The following is a 22,179-nucleotide window of genomic DNA, read 5'->3' as shown; positions in this document are numbered from 1 at the left end:
CCTCATACAAGTATGGTAGTGCAATCTCTATCATGAAAGTATAATTTATAAATGCAGATTTTTTCTTACATAACTGCACTCAAAAACAAAACAAATGTAAAACTTGACAGTCTATAAATCCACTCAGTCCTACTTGTTGTTCAGCCAGTCACTAAGACAAACAAGTTTGTTTACATTTACAGGAGATACTGCTGACTATTTATTTACAATGCCACCTGAAAGTACGAACAGGAAGGAATCCATTTTACTCAGGGTGGGTAGGAAAACTTTCCCATTCAAAGAGAGACTAATCTTTCATTCTCAGAGGAATAGCTGCAGAGAAGACCTTCCAAGCATGAACTGGGCAAGGTCTTTCTAGTCTATTCTATGGCTGCAGAAAGGTCAGCTCTGCTGCTGCCACAAGCACCACCAGCACTGGGAGTGGAGTTTTGCCAACAATTCATTGATTTGAGGGGTGATCCAGCATTACTGGGGGCACTGGTATATTTCAGCCTAGTTTAATCATTGGGCTCCCAGGTATTGGGTATGTTTTTCAGACCCTGATTATCTACATACCGATATTATGACAAACAAGGTTTTCTAGTGCAACTGGTTTCCCCTTATATCAGCAAACGCTAAGCAAGCCAAGGTATGGCTACACCACCTTTTGGAGCCTGCAGGAGCAACCCTCCCAGCCCAGGCGAGCTGAACTAACGGTAGCACTGTAAAAACAGCTGTGTAGACAGCACTTTGAAGTTGCAGCATTACAGACACGTACACACACTAATCACCTTTGTCCTCGTCTGTCCCTCCATGAAATGCAAGTCGACGCCACATCATTCTATTTTGTTGCAAGCATGCTTTGGGCCGATCCCATGACAAAACTCTTTGGCCAGAAATGGAAAGGATGTGCTTGCAACACAAATTAATACTAATGTTTAATGCTAAGAAATACGTTTTCATAAGTATTGTTATAAGTATTCCAACTGATAAACACAAAAACAGAAAAAAAAATCTATTTTTAATGGCACATTTTTCCTGCAAGATGTCTTACAACTCCACAAAAAGAAACATTTTAAGCACCAACACTTATAATGATTTCCCATTGAGGGGATCTGGTCAAATACCACCACCATAAAATATTCTTTGACAGAGTAGCAAGCCTTTTAGATGAGGGCTGGAGGCGGGGGAGCCAGTAGATGTGGCATATCTTGACTTTAGTAAGGCTTTTAATATGGTCTCGTATGGCCCACTCAAACAAACTAGGGAAATACAACCTAGATGGAGCTAATATAAAGGGAGGTACATAACTGGTTAGAAAACCGTTCCCAGAGAGTAGTTATCAGTGATTCAGAGTCAAGCTGGAACGGCATACTGAGTGGGGTCCCATAGGGATCAGTTCTGGGTCTGGTCCCATTCAATATTTTCGAGTGGTTTAGATAATGACATTGAGAGTGCACTTATAAAGTCTGTGGACAATACCAAGCTGGGAGGGGTTGCAAGTGCTTTGGAGGATAGGATTAAAATTCAAAATGATCTGAAAAAGTGGTCTGAAGTAAACAAGAGGAAATTCATTAAGGGCAAATACAAGTTACTCCACTTAGGAAGGAACAATCAGTTACACACACACACAAAATGGTAAATGATTGCCTAGGAAGAAATACTGTGGAAAGAGGATCTGAGGGTCATAGTGGATCACAAGCTAAATATGAGTCAGTGTTGCATGGGGGAGAGGGGGAAGCAAACATCATTTTTGGATGTATTAGGAGTGTTATAAACAAGACATCTTCTGTGAGGGAAGATTGAAAAAATTGGGTTTGTTTAGTCTGCAGAAGAGAAGATCGAGAGGGGGACATGATAACACTTGTCAAGTACATAAAAGGATATTACAAGGAGGAGTGGGAAAATTATTCTCCTTAATCTCTGAGGACAGGACAAGAAGCAATGGTCTTAAATTGCAGCAAGGGTGGTTTAGGCTGGACATTAGGAAAAACTTCCTGTCAGGGTAGTGAAGTACTGGAATTAATTGCCTAGGGAGGTTGTGGAATCTCAGCCACTGGAGTTTTTAAAGAGAAGGTCAGACAAATATCTGTCAGGGATGATCTAGATAATACTTAGTCCCGCTTTGAATGCACGGGCCTGGACTAAAAGACCTCTCGAGTTCCCTTCCAGGCTTACGATTCTGATACATAACATGACTGGCACAAACATGACTGGCACAAGTCACTGAAGTCATCACAAAAATCACCATGAATATTTAACAAAAACACACTCAGATCCCTTTTAAAATATACTTCACTTCCTGTAACAGTTCCTAGAAGTTTAGTAAATGATCTTTTAAAACAATATGTACCCTCTCTTGCTTTATTTCTTTTAACGTTAATGAAAGCACAGAAAGAGGGAAATCCCTATAATTTTGTTTCACATCTATATTAAATGAGACACACTGGCAAAATGGGCCACTGCTTTACAACAAGCTTAAGCACAGCATATGCACTTTGCTAGAGACAAGTGGTGTGAAAAATTATTACAAGAGCAAAGGAAATACTCCCAACTAACAAATTTCCCAAACCCAATAATCCATCACCACCCTTTTCTAGTGCATACCCACCCACCGCGCACAGAACATACACATGAATGACTTTCTCATCTAGCTCTCCCATGACAAGTTTGGTTAGCCACTAAAGAATTTATAAGTATTTATAAGCAACATTTGAAAATAACATACCTAATAGAGCTTCAGCTGCTGGATAGCACAAAGAAGAGCCATCTAAAAAGATTACAATGTCATGTTCCGAGTGGTAGAGGCTATGTATGTGACAGCACCAGGTTACATTATTAGAATGTGTCTGGGTCCCCATTACACAGACTGCTGCAATCACAATGCTGCTCTCTCCCTTCCCACCTTTGTAATCTGAACTTTACAGACTCTTGAAGAAACTTTTCTAGTCCACCATGCACCTGCCTCTTATGAAGAATTAAATAATTTATCAAATGAAAATAGTCATCTTGCACAGCAAGCTTTCAATATGTAATGAAAGATGATAAACAGAAAAATAGCTTGCCTGATCCTGGACACACAAAAGAGATGGTGCCGTTTTACAAGGTGTTGTAAAAACAACCTATTGCAATTTTAAGATACGTTTTGTGCTGTACACAGAGAAAGTGAATTCTGATTTCACATCCATGTACACTAGCAGTACATCCTGCTGAACTCCGTGGAGTTCTACTGGTTTCACACCAACGTGAGAGAAGAATTTGACCCTCACTATCATTTAGAATAGTCATTTTTCTTTCTTAGTAAGAAGTTGTGCCCCCATGCCTCGAAAAAACTTCACATTTTATGTATACTCAAATTTCTAAATTAGCAGTTAGACTACAGAACCCGGAGAATGATAACCAAATTGCTGAGCAGAGAAATGCCACACCTACCAGCATGTTTTTAATAAAGGAACCTTTTTTTGTTTTGTGTTTGTACAGTGCTTAGCACAATGTGGTCCTCGCCCATGGATATCAGAGGGGTAGCCATGTTAGTCTGTATCCACAAAAACAAGGAGCTCGGTGGCACCTTAAAGACTAACTGATTTATTTGCACATAAGCTTTCATGGGTAAAAAAACCCACTTCTTCACATGCAAACTTCCTAACTGAATTGGCCTTCAGCATTGGTTCTCCACTTGTACGGTAAGTGCCTTCTCTTCATGTGCCAATGTATATTTATACCTGTATCTGTATTTTCACTCCATGCATCTGAAGAAGTGGGGGGGGGTTACCCACGAGAGCTTATGTCCAAATCTGTTAGTCTTTAAAGGTGCCACCGGACTCCTTATTGTTTATGACTGGGGCTCCTATGGGCCTCCACAATACTTAGATAATTTATGTCAAAACCTAAGGCAGATTTCTCTTTTTAAACTAGACTTACTTGTCTGATTGGAAAGTGGCTTGACACATAGGGTATAATGTCTCCACTGCAATTAAAAACCCGAGGGTGGCCAAAGTCAGATGACTTGGGCTTGGGCTACACGGTAGTTTAATTGCAATGTAGACTTTGGGTCAGGCAAGAGCCAGGGCTCTAAGACCTGCGAGGCAGGAGGGTCCCCAAGTTCAGGCCACAGCCTTAGAATCTAAACCACAATTAAAACAGACTCTTAGCCAGAGCCCCTGAGAGCTCAGCACAGGTTTTTAACTGCAGTGTAGATTTACCCATAGTCTCATGAGACATATTCAGGACATGTCTCATCAACACTGAATGAAAATTATACATTTGAGTCCTGGTCTACACTACGTGGTTAGGTCGAATTTAGCCATGTTAGGTCGATTTTATAAGCAATGCCTCTACACAACCAACCCCGTTCCATCAACCTAAAGGACTTTTAAAATCAGACTTCTGTACTTCTCCCCGGCAAGGGTAGTAGCGCTAAAATCGAATTTGCTGGGCCGAATCTGGAGTAGTGCACCTGCAATTTGATGTTATTGACCTCCAGTAGCTATCCCAGAGTTCTCCAATGAGACTGCTCTGGACAGCACTTTCAACTCTGATGCATTAGCCAGGTACACAGGAAAAGCCCCAGGAAATTCTGAATTTCATTTCCTGTTTGGTCAGCGTGGCAAGCTCAGCAGCACAGGTGACCATGCAGTCCCAGAATCGCAAACGAACTCCAGCATGGAGTGAACAGGAGACACTGGATCTGATTGCAGTATGAGGAGAAGAACCTGTGCAACTCCGATCAAAAAGAAGAAATGCTAATATATATGCCAAAATCGCACAGAGCATGGTGGACAGAGGCTACAACAGGGACACACAGCAGTGCCGTGTGACAGTTAAGGCAGACAAGCCTACCAAAAGACAAAGGAAGCAAAACGGTCGCTCCAGGTCAGAGCCCCATACATGTCGCTTCTGTGATCAGCTGCATGCCATTCTAGGGGGGGACCCTACCAGTACCCCATCACTGTCCATGGACACCAGCAAGGGGAGAGTCTCACACAACAGGGGGGAGGATTTTGTGGATAAGGAAGAGGAGAATCCATTCTCCCTGGCAGCCAAGACCTTTTCATCACCCCGGAGCAAATACCCTCCCAAGGCGGGTTCCTAGACCCTGAAGCCGGAGAAGACACCTCTGAGTGCACATTTGTAACTATACTACAGGGTTTTAAATCAATTGTGTTTAATGTCTGATTTTCCCTGAAGAATTGGGATGCATTCGCGGCCAGTACAGCTACTGGAAAAGTCTGTTAATATGCCTGGGGATGGAGCAGGAATCCTCCAGGGACATGTCCACGAAGCTCTTCTAGAGGTACTCTGAAAGCCTTTGCAGAAGGTTTCTGGGGAGGGCAGCCATATTTCATCCTCCACGGTAGGACACTTTACCATGCCAAGCCAGCTGTATTTGTAGACTCAATTATGCAGTTAGCAGAATACAGGTGGGGCAGTTATAGGAATTACAAGATGCTTACTGCAGTTTCCATCACCACCAATTGTATGTATGACAACTGATTATGCAGTCTTCCTAAATGTGTAATTTCCACTGAAGTTAATGGGAGTGACACATAGGAGGAATGTATCCCTCCCTAAGTATTTAATTCATGTCATCACTCTAGCTCCATTAAAAACTTAACCTACTACACTAGTAACTTTATACCATATCTAATCTGTAATTTTCTGGACTCAAAGATTCAAATATCCAGTACCACAAGCCAATAAGACAAAAAGGTTGTTTTGTTTTGTTTTTTAAACACATTAAAATGAAAGGTGATCTGCAAGTGTTTTCTCTGCAGCCACACCACCTTTGTACTGTAATTGGGTTGGGCCTGATCAGTATATAAATGGGACACCTTCAAGGAACGTCAGCTGCTGCAAAAAGTAGCGTTAGTGATTCCTAGAGTATGCGATCCTCTTGCCTTTGAAGCAATACCTCAGAATGGACAATGGCTCAAGCATAAGTTATTAGACCCAATATGCTAATAAGGTAAGGAATAGGGTATCCAAAACTGAACCATCTAATTAGTCTCAAATTAACAAAGTGACTAGAGAACATGCACCTGTCCAAAAATGTGGAAAATTGGATTTGAAAACTGGACCTCTGGAATACAAGCAAAAAGTCTGGATACCAAGATAGTGAATGAGCTAAACATCAGTATGGATTTCATGATGGCTCACAACTGCAATAAATGCCAGGAAAGGTGTCTTACAAATTCAGTCTGTGGAAATTCCCTTTAAAGATGATCCGCAGGCGAGACAAATGATTTGGTAAGCAACTGGTTTGCTGAAAACAAAACCTGTCCTGACACCCGGGGCAGACCCCATAACAGCTACACGCTGTGAATTTTCCAGCAAAAGAAGGTGAGTAGTTAAAACTTGCTCCAAGACCTAGAGTCCCAGAGGGACTCTTGGCTGCTAAAGTTCTTGTGGATTTGAAGCAGAAATGGATTCCTGTTTGCTTGCTTCACATCTGTCATAAAACAGCAAATGGTGACAAAATGTGAACCAGAGGATCTAGAAGATACTCATATAAAGGAAAACTATAGGGGAAAAAGAGGTTGAAGGTGACCTGCCAGAATTTTTATTGGATTTATTCCAGCACAGTGATGTACTCTTAAATGAGGTACAGCAGAACAGTCTAAGGACATGTCTACACTTACCTCCTGAGTGACTGATCCAGCGGGGGTCAATTTATCAACCACCAAGAGCTTTCCATCAACTCTGGTACTCCACCAGAGCGAGAAACGTAGGCGGAGTCAACGGGGGATCGTCAGCAGTCGACCTACTGTAGTGAAGACACAGCAGTATGCAGATCTAAGTACGTCGACTTCAGCTATGTTATTCACGTAGCTGAAGCTGTGCAACTTAGATCGATCCCCCCAGTGTAGACCAGGGGTCAGAGACTTTCTGGTTAGAAATATGCAGCTGTTCTTCTGATCCCACCAAGGTATACATTGCGCTGCAGTGGTCCAGCACAAGACTGATTTGGAGATGGGGAGGAAACTGCCACTTAAACAGCCCCCTCAGTGTTTACTAGTAGCAAAGAGGGAAGGGGCATTATAGGCCATTGAAGAAATGTTGAAAGCTCAATTTTACCTCTTTCATACCGGTCCTTGAACCTTAAACATAGTTCCAATTAAGATAAAAAAGTGGTAATACCAGATTGTGTGTGAACTATAGAAAACTAAATTTTGTCACTTTAAAGGATTTTTATTGATTACCACAAATGAACGATATCCTAAATGCAAGTTCAATGTGATTTTCCACACTGGATCTTAGAAGTGGGTACTGGAAAGTAGAAGCAAATCCAAAGGACAGTAAAAAGATTGCTTGCACAGCAAAACATGGTATATGGCAATTTAGAATGATGACTTTTGGCTTGTGCAATGCACCTGCCACGTTGGAGAGGATACTCCATGCACACTGAGCCTGCCTGTTATACCTATATGATACCTTGGTGTACGCTAAAAACCTTTCACCAGGAAACAATACATCTAGATGTGATAAGCAGATAACCAGAAACTGAACACAAAGAAACATGAGGCATTATTAAAATAAAAAGGTACATTTATTTTGTGCACAAGTAACAGGGAAATTTCCACTCACAAAAAGGAAGTAGAGGTTGTACAGAAGTGGCCAACTCTCCAGACACAGATACACAGTTTTGTAGGACTCTGGTCCTATTACAGAACGTATATTTGTGGGTTTGCCAATTTTGCAAAACCACTGCATAGGTTGGTTCAAAAAGGGTGTGGGGGTAGTACTGACACAAGAACACAAAGGACTGGAGAGAGTTGTTGCTTATTACTGCAAAACTAAGTTCTTCAGAGAAAAAATTATTGCATTACCTAAAAGAAACCCCTAGCAATGGTTAAATCTATAGAACATTTTCACTACTAAATGTATGGGAAGAAGACTGCAGATAATGGGGTGGAGAGTATGCTTATAAAATCTGTGGATACCATCAAGCTGAGAGGGGTTGCAAGCATGCTGGAGGATGGGACTAGAATTCCAAACAACCTTGACAACTTAGAGAACTGGTCTGAAATTCAGTAAAGACAAGTGCAAAGTTCAACACTTAGGAAGGAAAAAAAAAATCAAATGCACAACTACTAAAATGGGAATAACTGGCTAAATGGCAGTACCGCTGAGAAGGATCTGGGGGGTCTAGTGGGTCACAAATGAGATGAATCAACAATGCGATGCAGCTGCAAAAAAGGCTAATATAATTTTGGGGTACATTAACAGAAGTATCACATGTACGACAGGCAGTAAATGTCCCACTCTACGCAGCACAGATGAGACTTCAGCTGGAGTATGGCATTCAATTCTAGGTGCCACAGTTAAGGAAAGATGGACATAAATTGGAGAGAGTCTCCAAAGAAAAGCAACAAAAATGGTAAAAAGTTTAGAAAACCTGACTTATGAGGAAAGGGTAAAGTAAACTGGGCATGTTGGTCTTGAGAAAAGAAGACTGAGGGTGGATCTGATAAGTCTACAAATGTGTTAAGGGCAGTTATAAAGAGAACAGTGGTCAAGTGTCCTCCTTCGTCCACTGAAGGTACGACTTGTCTCCTTAATCTGTAGCAAGGGAGATTTAGGCCATGTCTACACTAGTGAGCATACAGGACCCCAACTGTACTGATGCAGCTGCACCACTGTAAGATCGCTCATGTAGCCACTCTATGCCAATGGGAGAGAACTCTCCTGTCCACATAATTAAACCACCTCCAATGAGCGGCAGTAGCTATGTCAACAACATAGCACTGTCCACATTAGCGTTTCTGTAGGTGTAACTTATGTCTCTCAGAGGAGTGTTTTTTTAACACCTCTGAGCGACATATGTTATATTGACAAAAATGGTAGTGTAGACATAGCCTTAGGTTAGACAGTAGTAAAGACATCCCTCATGGTTAGAAAGTTAAATTTGGGAGTAATAGGCTTCCAAGAGAGGTTGTGGAATCTCCTTCATTGGAGGTTTTTATGAACCTTTAATCCTCCTCCCCAAAAGACGAAGTTACAGCAAACTATAAGCCACAACTCCTAAAAGACAGACAGTGTCCACACAAGAGTTTAATGCACTTTAACTTCACATCTTTGGTTGATTTGCCTCAGCTTTCCTGAGTGTCCCTCTGTAGACAAGCTCTAAGAGTGGAAGAATCATGAGATTCTACCCAAGATAGATAAGTGAAAGAGGCCAAGCTTTTGGGGTGGGTGCATTACATTGCAACCTATGTCGGCAAAACTTACGTTGCTCAGGGGTGTGAATATTCCACCCCGGAGAGACATAAGTTACACCAACATAAGCAGTTGTGTGCACTGTACTGTGCTGGTGGGAGAGCTTCTCTCACTGGTTTTATGCCAATGGGAGAGCTCTGTCCCATCGATAAAGAGCATCTGCACCAGATGCACTGCAGCAGCACAGCTGTATCGGTGCAGCTGCGCTGCTGCAGCTCTGTGTGTATGGACATACCCTAACAGAGACCAGAAAGAGGCTCAGCTGCTCCTGTAATCATGACTCATACATACGGGAATGAGAAACATGGGAGCTTTAGGAAAGGGACTGGAGGCCTGAAATGTTAGCAGCAGTCCCAGTGAAGACTAATCAGCACTTTAAGTTCAGGCAAATTACCCAATTTGCAATCACAGTATGGTAACTGCAGTCACAGGTTAGACACACAATTACATGCCTACGGCCTGGTCTAGAGTACAAAGACTGCAGGCATAGCTGTGTCAGGTAGGAGTGTAAAAAGAAGATTAAAAAAAAAAGCCATCTCCTAGCTGACATAGCACAGCTACACCACCTCCCTAAACTGCACTAGCTATCCTGACAGAAGCACTCTTCTGTTGGCATAGTTGCATCTACACCAGGGTTTTGAGAGCAGAGCTGACAGAGGAACTCCTTCTGCAGGCTGCACTACCCTACAGGACTCTGCCAGCGTAGCTATTCCAAGTAAGGCTCTGTAGCAGAGACAAGACCTAAGTTATCTGAAACTTGAAGTGTCCACATTAGACTCAGAACTTGCTCCTATTTGTCACAACTGAGTGTAATTCACACATCTTTGAGCTGTTTTAGTCTACGAAAGCCATGCTTCATTTCACATTTGGAAGGTTATGCAACAAGGTTTATATTATAGGTATCACAGCTAGCGAAGCATGTTTAGTTAAGGCTGCTCAACACTTTCCATTATAAGACTCTGTTTCTAGTTATTTATCATTCTGCCACACTAACATTTCGCAAATTTTTGCATGCTTGGTATTTTGCCTCAGGTTTAACCTTTTTTGGCAAATTTCAGCAAAAGTTGTTCAGATGTTTCTCAAAATGAGAGAAGGGAAACACTGATTCTTGCCACATTAAAAATTCTTATAATTGTCTTCTTGAGAGCCCCTACCTCCTCCATGCTTTGGAGCAGGGACTTAAATTTGTCTTGACAAAGTTAAGTTTCTGAAAATCGTCCTTCATACATGCTGAGTAGAGTTGTGCTAGAGTTTGGCAACTAAATTCTCCAAAGGTTCTATCTGAAAGCAGAGAGACTTCCCTCCTCTGCTCTCAATGCTTCCTGCTGCTCGTGCACCAAAGCAACAAGAAAGAAACAAACAACCTGAGTACAATGAATAGGGGTGATGAACCAGGCCTGGGTGTGGTAGTAAAGGCTGAGAAGAGAAGGCTGATAATGGCCCAGGCTGAAAGGGACAGGGGAACAAGGGTCTGTAACCACTTGAGCATACTCCTCTCAGAACCTGGAGTAGAACCTAGAACCTCACAAATCTCAATATTCCTCTGCAGCCAGCAAAACCCACTAGCAAAATGTATCATCTCCAGTTAGTGACTTGTCCACAGAGGATGACAACCTATTACTGCTATCAGCTGCTGTTAGCTCAAATGACTCAGGTCTGTGCAGTGGGTCTAAACATTAAAATCTTCCTGATGAACCACGTAGGAGTCAATGTACTTCCACATGATGGATTCCCTCCCTTTCCAAGTGTTTTTCCCCCTAAACCTAGGAAATTACAGACAAAAATCTCAATTAAAAAAATTAAGATTACAAAATCAAGTACTCCAAAGTTAGAAAATGACACAATTAAGGTTGCCCATTCTGCTTATGCATAATGATACAGTCTAATTACATGATTGCATACTATTTTTCTCACAGGACACCTGACTCATTCAGAGCACAGGAAGGATGATGCTCAGAGAATTAGTCAGAACTGCATAGTAGACAAGGCTTCTTTGGGTGGGGAAGGTACAACCACTGCCTCGTTTATTGGAATGTGTGTACTATTTGAGATTACTGGCACGGACAAGTCATTGGAAGGTGTGTAGTGAACGAGGCAGGGGACTGCAGAAGAAAGAAAGAAAAGTCTCATAGTTAAAAGAAGTTGAACACCATCGTGGAAAATCAGATTCTAGCCCTGCCTCTGCCCCAGAGTTCATACGTGATCCTGGTCAAGTCACCTAAATCACAATTTTCACACAGTTGTTCCTCATTTGCTAGGTGCTCATTTTGAGGCACCAATGGTCTGATTTCTAGAAGTGCTGAGCACTCAACCGCAACAGATGTCAATGGGAGCTTTGCTTTGAAAATATGAAGTGCTATAAAATGCTATGCACATCAAGACATAGGTATCTCAAATTTTACATGGATTTTTGGGTGCTCACTTTTGACTTTAAAATGTCTGTGCCACAGTTCTTCATCTATAAAATGGTGATAACACAATCCCCCTGTGAGGAGCACTGGTGACAACAAACTCATGTTTGTGAAGCACTCAGATGCTATACTGATGACCGCCCTGGAAAGCGCACAAGTACACTAATAATTCTGTATTCAGAGCAGAGTTTAAATGGTGTGTAGTAATAAAGACAGATGGCCATACTCTGAATAGTGATCAAACAAAATATTGAATAACTGTTCACTCAGTGAGCACCTTCTATTCTGTGCACTGAATGAGGCAGAGATTCGTGTGGGGGTGGGAAATAGTATAAGGTCGTATAATTAAAGGTCCTAGCATAATGCAGATGCACAAGGGGGCCAAACTAAGGTTGCATGAAAACTTTCAATTCTGGCACTTCCTAACTTTTGAGTGCTTGACTTTACATTAAAGATGCAATTGTGGGTCAGTAGGCTGGTTTTTTCTCCAATTTTTTTTTTAGATGGAATCCAAGAGCTATCATATGGCCCAAAATATATATATTATCCTGAAAGTCTGAAATCTCTGCCCTATGCTCAGTAGAGACAAAGCTATTTAAAGACAGTAATATTAGAAAGAAACGATTATATTTTCCTCACTTTCTTGCTTGTGAGTCTGGAGTATTTTTTAAGGACTGGTTAATATGCTAAGCAATGACTTGGAGGGAGGGGAGAAACCCCACATTCTTCTCATGCAGTGTAACAAAGAAAACAGAACATGCTTAAATTGTCATTAACAAAAAATAGTGCATTGTTTGCCTCCCACTTTTGTTCTTTCCATGCCGGAAGGCACTAGCTTTCTTTAAAACAATAAAAAAAAAAAAGGTGCAGGTAAAGCACCAGCACTGTTTCAATATCTTGTTGCTCTTTTGAGTAACAGTTTAGGATAAACTGCAAGAAACAGCTGAAAGATAAATTTAGTCCCAGTGACACTTACTGATACTGGATTGAAAACAAAGTCAAAGAACTCGTGTAAAGTGCACACATTTTGTACTAACAATTAAAAAAAAAAGTGAGTTACTTGGGTAACTTTGGAGATCATAAAATTAAATGGGGGAGGTATGGATATAGAGATTGCATACGCAAGTCCAGTTTCATCTACAATAAGTTCTACATTATAACCTTATCACTTTTGCAAGATGAGCCTTTGCCCCAAGGCACAATGGAATGAATCAATCAGAGACATGTCATCCTCAACTCTGAACTTCTCTTATCAGCTTTATTTTAACTCAACACTTCCCATAAAGCATGTATAAACTTCCTCCTTCATAAAAGGTTTTAAATAATTGTTTACATAAAGAAATGGTCATTTAAATCAGTTTAAGATCTTTGGACTCAATATAATCCATCTGTAGATTAGACAGACCATAAATAGCTGCATGTACAGAATCAGGGACTATTGGGAACTCCACACGTGGATATAACATACATAAGGGCAGCTGGCACCCAAACTTACTAAGTGACATGAGACCTCTTTCCACATGTCCAAGCAACTGACCACAGACCAAACACATCCCTCACATACGCCTTCCTCTTTCCAAATAAAGAAATCTTTTTCAAAATTCAGTATTTCATGCTATTTAAAAATATTAAGCGTTTTTACTAGAAAACTGACAAAGTGTTTGTACATTTATGAACACTAAATACAAAAGTGAACGCTAATCCTCAAACATTTGTTTTTTAAAAGAAAATATCAAACAAATATTGTGTGGCAAAATCAGATGTCTGACAACTTCTTTTTAGTTTATGGCAGTGATCGTTGCTCAGGATACAGTGAAATACTCCTAATTAAAAATAAAAATAAATTGTCAGGGACAGGTAGGGGAGCAGGAAATGGTGGTAAGGAGGGAAGAGGTAGGGTCCTGTAAACTGGTGAGCAAAACATTTACTTTTAGATCTTATCTGCTATTTTCCAACCCCAGTTCCACTTCCTGGATGAAAATAGGAGCTAAAGCAACATAAGGAGCAGAGAAGACAGTGACTGTATTAGACACTTATGTAACACCATCAGAGAAAGATTCCACCTGCTTCTCCAGTCCTATGCATCTAAAAGGAAACTTCCAAAAACTGATTTTAGTGTTGGTGGAGAAAAGGCAACTGAAAGTCTGCTGGCTGATTACATGGGTGATTTGGAGAACAAGGGTAGCCACTGAGACCATGCAGCTGGCCAGCCACAAACTGACACTGCTGTCAGAAGCCAGCTCCTCTCTACCAGGGTAAACAACATAGTACTTTTACTGGCTAAGCTTATTGTTTACATTATAGTAGTTCCAAGAGCCCCCAAATCAGAATCCAGGTCCCATTGTGCCAGGTGCTGTCCAAACAAGACAATCCCAGCCCCCAAGAGCTTAAAACCTAAATAAGATTCTTCCACTTTTGTCCTTATAGTGGAAAAACTCACTTTCACCTATCCAAAAGGCATTTTCCTATCTATTGCCTGAAATAAGTCCTAGATGCAGTTCCAGCCTGCATCAAGACATGTCTACCTGTAGCTAGGAGTGTGCCTCCCAGCAGGGGTAGACAGATACATGCTGGCTCTGCTCAAGCCATCACACTAAAAATAGCTGTGGTCATGGTGGCAGATCAGGCTAGCTGCCCAAGTACAAGCTCACCCAATCACCTGGGTATGTCCTTCGGCTCCTAGTCTGAGCTGCTATCATGGCCAGGGAGCCATAGTCAGGATGAGCGCTGCAAGCGGCCAGGCCTGGGCTGCCAGAAAGAAATAGTGAAGATAAGCCCAGAGCTGAAGCCCCTGGCCAGCCAGGCAGGGGCAGGCAATGCCGCTCTGAGCTACCAGCCTGGTGGGGAGGCACAGGAAGCAGAACTCATCCCTGTAGAGCCAGCGCACCAGGTCCTGGGTCCCCACTTCCCATGGGCTTGGTGGTCAGGGATTATATGACAGGGGAGTCCCTGAGCTCAGAAACTCCTCCCTGTGCAGTTTTACTTCTGATCTAAACCAACCCAGTGCTGTCTTTGATTTAAAGTGAAGGTTAACTCCAGTTAATGGGGCAAGCTACTGGGTATTTAAAGGAACAAACAAACCTTAATCTCTCTCTGAATGTCCCAGAAGAAGGTTGGATGTTGCAGAGCACACGGTTTGTTGAAAATTCAGGACTGGAGGGTGTTTGGGTCATCTTGCCAGGTGTAAGTAAGGCTGGTGGAGGCCAGAGCGTGGCAGTGATATAACAAGCAGGCTGCTGGAATCAGAGTTGCTGAGTCAGTTGCTTAATACACAAGAAACTCTGTGTAGACTGGGTGTAAGCAGCAGAGCATTTTGAGGCACTCAGGGATACAGAGCAGGCAGTGACAACCTCTCACTGCACTCCAGAATGTTATAATGACCAATATACAAAGCAAACAACAGATTCAGAACATCACATGCATAGTAAGGTAAAGAAACATTGGCCACTGGACATAGCTAGCTAGCTCACTCAGAATCTCAGATTTATTTTGGGGGGTTTTTGAGTAGAAAAAAAAATATATATATCAATATTACCCCCTTGGTGATTTTACAGCTAGTTCAGTAGAATGGTTAGAAGTGTTAATTTTGAAAGCCCTCCCTCCCTCCAATTGAAAGTATCTTTAGAGAAAGATACCTGCCTGCCTAGACTGAGAACAATAAAATGGCTTAAAGCTAGTTTATGAAAATGGGATCTACAAGGCTACATTAAAACCCCTTCAACAGTACTAGATCAGCACTGCTTTAATAAAGCACTGGATATACTGCATGAAAAATGGATGATTCCATTTTCTGTTTTTATGAATAATGTTAAAAAGCAGAGCATAGGAAACCTTTGTAATACCAAGTGGTTATGATTTTTTTTTTTAAATTCTTCTTTAAACCTCCCACTCCTTTTCAGCTTGCCCAGTTATACTCTTCCACTTTACATAACGCACATCCAAACACTATAAGGAATGGGGCAAATGGGAGACTAGGAAATACAGAAGCCAAAAGAAGAGGCAGACAAAGAGAGACACTTGAGGTCTTTCCCTCATTTGTTCCTGGAGCCTATTATACACATTTCCTTAAAACGAAGGGAAAAAAAAAATTAAAAAGCAGCCAGACTCTAGGCCATTAATTATAAATATACTTATTTGCATGTGCATCACCTGCTATCTGATAGCCTTTCTGACTTTACAAACATTAGCAAAGCTTCAAACACTACTGAAGTAGAGTACTACTCATGTTACAGATAGGTTTAACTGATGTACAAAGGGTAAATGCTTTTACATAGCAATTAAGTGGCAGAGCTGAAAAACAGAACCTAGTAATCCTGACTTTCAGCTCCTTGAACTAACTACTAGAAATATTAGTATATTTTAAATATATAATTTTTTTGATCTTCAAACTCCTAGCTCTTAAAATCAAATTTAGTTATCTTTATGACCATGAAACAATTAGTGTTTCCTCCACTCTCCAAGTTGTGGTTGCCATGGAGGGCAGAAGGAAATCACCTTTCACCTGAAACAGAACATTCTCAGCTCAAAACACGCCCACCTTATTTCATTCTACCCCACTGCCATCATTCTTAATTAATCTAGTTCACGTAAAATTAGCCCAAAGAGGGCATATTAGTGTTCTTTATCCTCCACATCAAATATAGGTGGCATCTTAAATACTTTTCTTCTGAATGAAGGGTATTTCTCAGAAAGATATCCAATAGCTAGCTTCTCTTCTGGTCATAAAAGTGAAAAATCCTTTATATAGCCAATACATGCAGTGTAATTTGCAGCTGTACATTCAGCTATCATCACCACTTATATTTTGTTTGCATGCATTAAAATTAGAGATATATTGGAACTGGTATGCACTAAGTAACTAACCTTAATCCTAGTTTTGGACACTGTAAAAAAAAAAAAAAAAAAAACAGATGTATTCTATACCACATTCTGTCCTTCCACACGATCAGCTAATACCTAATGCCAATCTCTTCACATGTGCAATTGGAAGAGTAGCACTTGAATTCTGAATGAAAGTGGTATATACACCTATATCTTAAAAAAAGAGAAGAACTCCATGACTACATTACATGTATGTAGTCCAGATGAGGCAATTTTATACATACAATCAAATAATTTTATACACACTTCCCAAAACTATACGTAACCCACACACCTCCTGGGCGTGTTCTGTCCCATCTAGCGGCAGAGAGAGAGATTAACGAGTCTGCTCTACAGCCTTAGCCAAAAGCCAGTTAGTTTGCAGAGGCTCATTCGCTAAGCTCCAGAGGTCCCAGGTTTGATCCTGCCCGCCGATGGCCGGGGTCTGTCGGTGTAAAATATACAATATGCTGCACCCTCACCAGAGAGAAGGAAAGAAGAGCTAAGAAAAGAGAGAGGAAATGCACCCTTTACCTCTTTTGTAGGTGAACCTACAGAATATCATTGTTCCATCAGCACCTGCTTAAGTGTATTCTCTTATTTGATAGGGAAGGCTCAGTATCTGATTTAAGACTTTCTTCCACAAGTGACAAATGTCTTAATTCATAGTAGAAAGCGAGGAACAAGGTCCTCTGGCCCTAAAATCATCCAAGAGAACGTTTCCACGGTGGTGTTAATTCTCCTGTTCAAATTAACTTTAAATAAAAATAAATAAATAAATAAATAAATAAATAAAGGAGTTCTTCAATAATAAAACAAAGCTGTTCAAATTGTCAAAATGCAGTAGCACGACAATTAGCAGATGTACGCAGATCATGTCGAAACCGCTTTCCATGCAAGAGGCAAAAGAAATCACACAGTTCTGCAGTCAGCAGGGAATAGATCCCAAAGAAACTGCCTTCAAAATTCACTGACAGTCATAGAGTCATGGGACGATAGCTTGAATTTTAACTAGCGTTTTCAATCTGCACATACCATCCCCAGGGTCATATGCTGAATGAATTTTACCTTACCATTATGCTGATAACTTTCACATATCCAATTATCACATACATTCAACAGTATAAAGGTCCCTCTTTTCCTGTTGGAAGAGCTTTCCTTTATTGTGTTGAGAGACTGAAGTGGACATCTAAAAAGCACCTGCCACTGCAAATACCATGCAGACTTCTTTTAATGAGCAAATGTAAACATAAGAGATTAAAAGACTAGCACATCTGGAAAAGCTCACGCTGTACCAGGCAAGACAGTTCTGAAGCAGTGCAATGTTTGTGACAGTTCTAGCACCACAAACTGGAAAGTAATTTTGCTGCCGCCACCACCTCCTCAAGAAGAACCAGAAGCTCACCTAGAATGTCCACAGAACATGTGCATCTTGAAAAGACGCATGACAAGGTACCAAAGGCCCATTATCACAGGGACTTCAGCTCTTGTAGCCGAATCAGTGCGTTTTCTGGGAAGTAAGAAAGATCCATCTGGGTCAACATTTAGAAATCCTGACTAATTAGGAGTCCGACCAGACTCCATCAGAGCTGTAGGCTGTCATTCCTTTTATGCATGGAAAAGACCTGTAGATGCATCCTGGGCAGGAAAGAGGGAGATAGACAATTTTAGGAGGGGTGTTCACATACCGCTCTCTCTAGATACATTTACTCTACCCACCTCCCCCCGTTTCCGAAGTGTTAATGGTTGTTTCCTTCCATAGTGTGCTGCAGCCAAGATGAAAGTCAATGTCTCCAAGGACAAGTCTAGAACCTTCCTTAATATTTCAGCTTAGTCAATTATCCTACAAAATCTAACAGGCAAAAAAGTTCAATAATAATTACAAAGTAATGCATGCAAGATATAAAACCATATAGTCAAAACCTCAGCTCTATTAATAGTAAATGAAGACCTATGCACTCAAGAGAGGTGTCCCTATTTTTCACCTATATCTATCACAGAAGCAGCAAAAAAGAAAATTCCAGTTGCAAATCACATGGATTATAAGAGCTACTCTTCAGAGATGAACTTCATTGTACACCTTTTACTCTTGTGTGTTGATCACTGTAAGTGGAAGTGATCTGGAAATATGTACTGCATGCATACTTAAAGACGGTTTGTTCAAAGTGTGAGTATTTCACTCTCATACACAACAGAAAGAAACTTTTTTCAGAGGTGCTACTACTCCACAGAACATCAAAACAAGATGACCTAGGGCCTTGGAAAAATAGCACTCCTAAAGCCACGGATCTTACTAACAAAGTAGAATACTGATTGAGAGCTAAGAACCTCTATTGCTTAATATGTTCTTTTGAATCGAAACATGTTATGCATTATGTTAAAATATTTTTGAAAGATCAGTTTTCATATGATAAATATTAGATTCAATTATGTTGCCATCCAGAAATATAGTGCATGACTGTGTAAGAATCCTGGAAAAATCATCCCACTGTATTTATACACATCACTATTAATGCCTGTGTTTCAAAGTTTATTTTAATTATACTTGCACTTTTTTTTTGTTAAAGTATTAAAACACTCTTACCTGTATATCCTGCCCACCAGCCCCAGGAAGCCACCATAGCTAAAAGCCATTTAAATAATACTCCTTCGATATACCAGAACCGCTTATTATCCGACAGTCGAAGAGGCTGCAGTATAATTAAATACAAGATGTAGGATGGAATAGCAACCAGGTTATTGGCAACCATGAAGCCGAACCTCAGGAGTCCTTTCAGAAATGTATAGCCCACCCTCTGGGCCTGTTCTAAAGTCACAGCCATTCTCTTCACACCAGAGTATGTGGGCTCTTCCTACAGTAAAAGAAGAACAAGATACAGCCATTACTTACAGAATAAAATAATAATAATAAAAAAAAACCTCTACAGAGTCAACATGCTAATGAGCTAGATACAGCTTCTGCTTAAAAAAGCTGTCTAATTCAGCCCCAATCCATTTTCACGAGCATCTGCAGCCCTTAATTACCTCTACCATACCTCAAAATTAGTGAGAGTGGAGGATGAAAATAAAGTACATTGAACATTTCCATGCCCCAGAGAAAGAAAGAAAAAAAAAAAAGTTAAGAACATCACACACCATCAACGTGATACCCGCCTGAATTAAAAAGCTGTACATTGAGAAATTTCTGGGAGTCACACAAAAAAACATACAGCTATGAACTAGGGCTAAGTGGCATATCAATAGACTTGGAAGGATTAGGTTTTATCAGTAGATATTGGTTTCCCTGTACACACACGAACCAAAGAACAAATATTTCCATTGATAACTGAAATTTTCAGATAGGCAAAGTAAGAAAAATGCTGCGAGAACTTTATTATTAGAGTTTGATTTAAGCATATTTTCTCTTTGCTTTAATATGTGATGTTAGCAATTTGTGTTTTAATGGTTATAAAGCTTTAATTTTCTGAATCTCAGCATCTATTGTCAGTAAATAATTACTGTGTGACCTTGTAGTTACCCTAAATTTCCCACACCTATAAAAACTTTAATGGATAAAAAATAGAAAAGATGTTTAAAAACAAAAGTTATCTGACAAAAATATAAAAAATAAAAATAATAATTCTGCCAAGCCTATATATCAAACTGTATATTCAGCAAGCGGTCATATAAATTACATAAACATACTCTGGAGAAGGAAAGGGAGGAGAACACATTCCCTGGGGCGGGCAGCAAGTGATCACTGAGAACCAGGTAACCGAACTGGGGAGGGAGGAGTGGTGGTCCCTTTCCTTTCCCTTTCCAGCTCAATGACTTGCCCCGGCTCACACCAGAAGAGGCAGCAGGAACACTCAGAAATGTTCCTCCTCCAGCTCGGCAAGGGGGAAAAAGCCGAATGTTTGCAACCGGGTTTTCCCAGGGCGAAGGGAAGGGGAAATAATGACACACGCTCCTCTGTCTCTCCAAAGGCAACAGCCAACACCTCCTGGGCAAGGTCTCCCTCACCCTTCACGCAGCGCAGCCTGGCTGAGGACGAGCGGGGCGAGCTCCTGCAGCAGCGCTAGACCCGCCGAGGGAAAGCCGGGCACGGGCGGGCACCAGGGCAGCCGGGGGGGGGAGCGGTGGCAGGGGCCATTCGCCCCGTGACTGACCCGGGTCAGCGGGACTCACCTCCTGCGGCGCAGGGGCACAGAGGAGGCCGCGGCGGGAGGCTGCGGCGCGTGTCGCGGTTGACGGCGGCGGGAGGCAGAGGCGGCTCGGCGGTCTCATGGACCCGGAGGTGACTGGCCGGGCCCTGGGTAACGGGCCAGGAGCGCCCCGCGCCGGCCGCTCTACTCCCCTTGCAGCGGCCTGCGGAGAGAGGGGCGGGGTCAGGGTCCGCGCCGGCAGGGAGCAGGGGGTGGCCAGGCCCGGTCCCGCTTTCCGGCCGGAGCTGCCGCGGGTCTCGGGCCTATCGCGCCCTCCCGGCACCGCCCCCACCATCCCGCTTCCCACAGCAGCCTCCGTGCCCAGGAGAGCCGGCATGACAGCCGCGGGCGGCATCCCGCACCGGCCCCAGGGTCAGCCGGACACCTCCCCCCCACCCCATGCAGGGGGCTCGCCTAAGGGCAGCAATCGAGTGTCCCTGCTCGGCCCGCCACCCCATCCCCGGAGAAGGGGATCCCGGGGGAGCAATGGGGGGACCGTGCCCCGAAAAGGGGATCCCGGGGGAACAATGGGGCGACCGTGCCCCGGGAAGAGGATCTGGGGGAGCAATGGGGCGACCGTGCCCCCCTACCCCATCCCCCGAGAAGGGGATCCCGGGGGAGCAATGGGGGGACCGTGCCCCGGGAAGGGGATCCCGGGGGAGTAATGGGGCGACCGTACCCCCCATCCCCCGAAAAGGGGATCCCGGGGAAGCAATGGGGCGACCGTGCCCCGGGAAGGGGATCTGGAGGAGCAATGGGGCGACCGTACCCCCCATCCCCCAAGAAGGGGATCTCCGGCAAGCGAGGGGGGGACCGCGGCCCCCGGCTCTAGGTGCTTTTCTCGGGGAGCAGCAGGGGTCCTGGCCCCTTCCCGCACACCCGTCTGGCTAGGTCTCCTTCCCGGACAGAGGCCGCGCCGGGGCTCCATACCTCCGCCTGGCTGGCTCTGTCCCCGGGGTAGGCGCGCGGGGGCCCGAGGGATTCATGCCGCCGGCGGCTCGCGCTGCCTACCACCCCCGCAGCCGGGCCGAGTCTCCGCCGTGACTTCTCGCCTCTCGCTCGCTCCTGAGGAAGCAGCGGCTGCAAGAGGCAGAAGCGGATCTCACACTGCAGCAAGCGCGGCTCCCTCCGGCCGACAGCTCCCTCTAATGAGCGCAAACTGGCTGCGCCCCCGGCGGGCAGGCAGGCCCCAGCCGACCCCTCCCCTTCCCCGCCGCTGGGCCCCACGCCCAGCCCTTCAGCAGCCTTTTCCCCGTTGCCACTGGCGCTCACGTGCCCATTGCTAGGGCAAGAGCAGCTCCAGCGCAGAGCGCGGTAGGACGAGCGCCAGTTCAAGTCGAGTGGAGATTTGCATATAACAATGGAATTACACTCTATTTACGTAAGAAATGTGTCCCCACTCCCACCCAGCACTTGCTCTGAGAACAGAGGAATGATCCGAAAAACTACAAATCTTTAAATAGTTCGCATTATAAACATTTTTAAATGGCCCCCTTTTGTGTTAGGTTTGGAGCATACTCTTTTTTGAC

The 22,179-nt window shown here is 43.0% G+C and overlaps 1 protein-coding gene across 7 annotated transcripts in view; it reads right to left on the bottom strand.

Moving 5' to 3' along the window:
* LPGAT1 (lysophosphatidylglycerol acyltransferase 1) overlaps nucleotides 1-21,808 on the bottom strand; it is a 234,646-nt gene extending 212,838 nt beyond the window's left edge. For 6 of the 7 annotated variants that reach the window (XR_012655619.1, XM_075064343.1, XM_075064345.1 and 3 more), the window contains exons 1-3: nucleotides 21,581-21,808; nucleotides 20,634-20,813; nucleotides 19,051-19,318 (exon numbers count right to left, since the gene is read on the bottom strand). Coding sequence is in view for 6 of the 7 variants with exons in the window: in XM_075064343.1 (XP_074920444.1) it covers nucleotides 19,051-19,318; nucleotides 20,634-20,732 (367 nt within the window). In the remaining variant the exon portion in view is untranslated. The remainder of the gene's footprint in view (nucleotides 1-19,050; nucleotides 19,319-20,633; nucleotides 20,814-21,580) is intronic. The other variant, XM_075064344.1, reaches the window with a different exon arrangement.
* Nucleotides 21,809-22,179: the final 371 nt, after the last annotated feature.

Source organism: Chelonoidis abingdonii, chromosome 3 (assembly GCF_003597395.2).
Source record: "Chelonoidis abingdonii isolate Lonesome George chromosome 3, CheloAbing_2.0, whole genome shotgun sequence".
NCBI classification, from domain to species: domain Eukaryota; kingdom Metazoa; phylum Chordata; order Testudines; family Testudinidae; genus Chelonoidis; species Chelonoidis abingdonii.
Note: the sequence above shows the minus strand (reverse complement) of the source record. Positions and strands in the feature narration are given on the sequence as shown.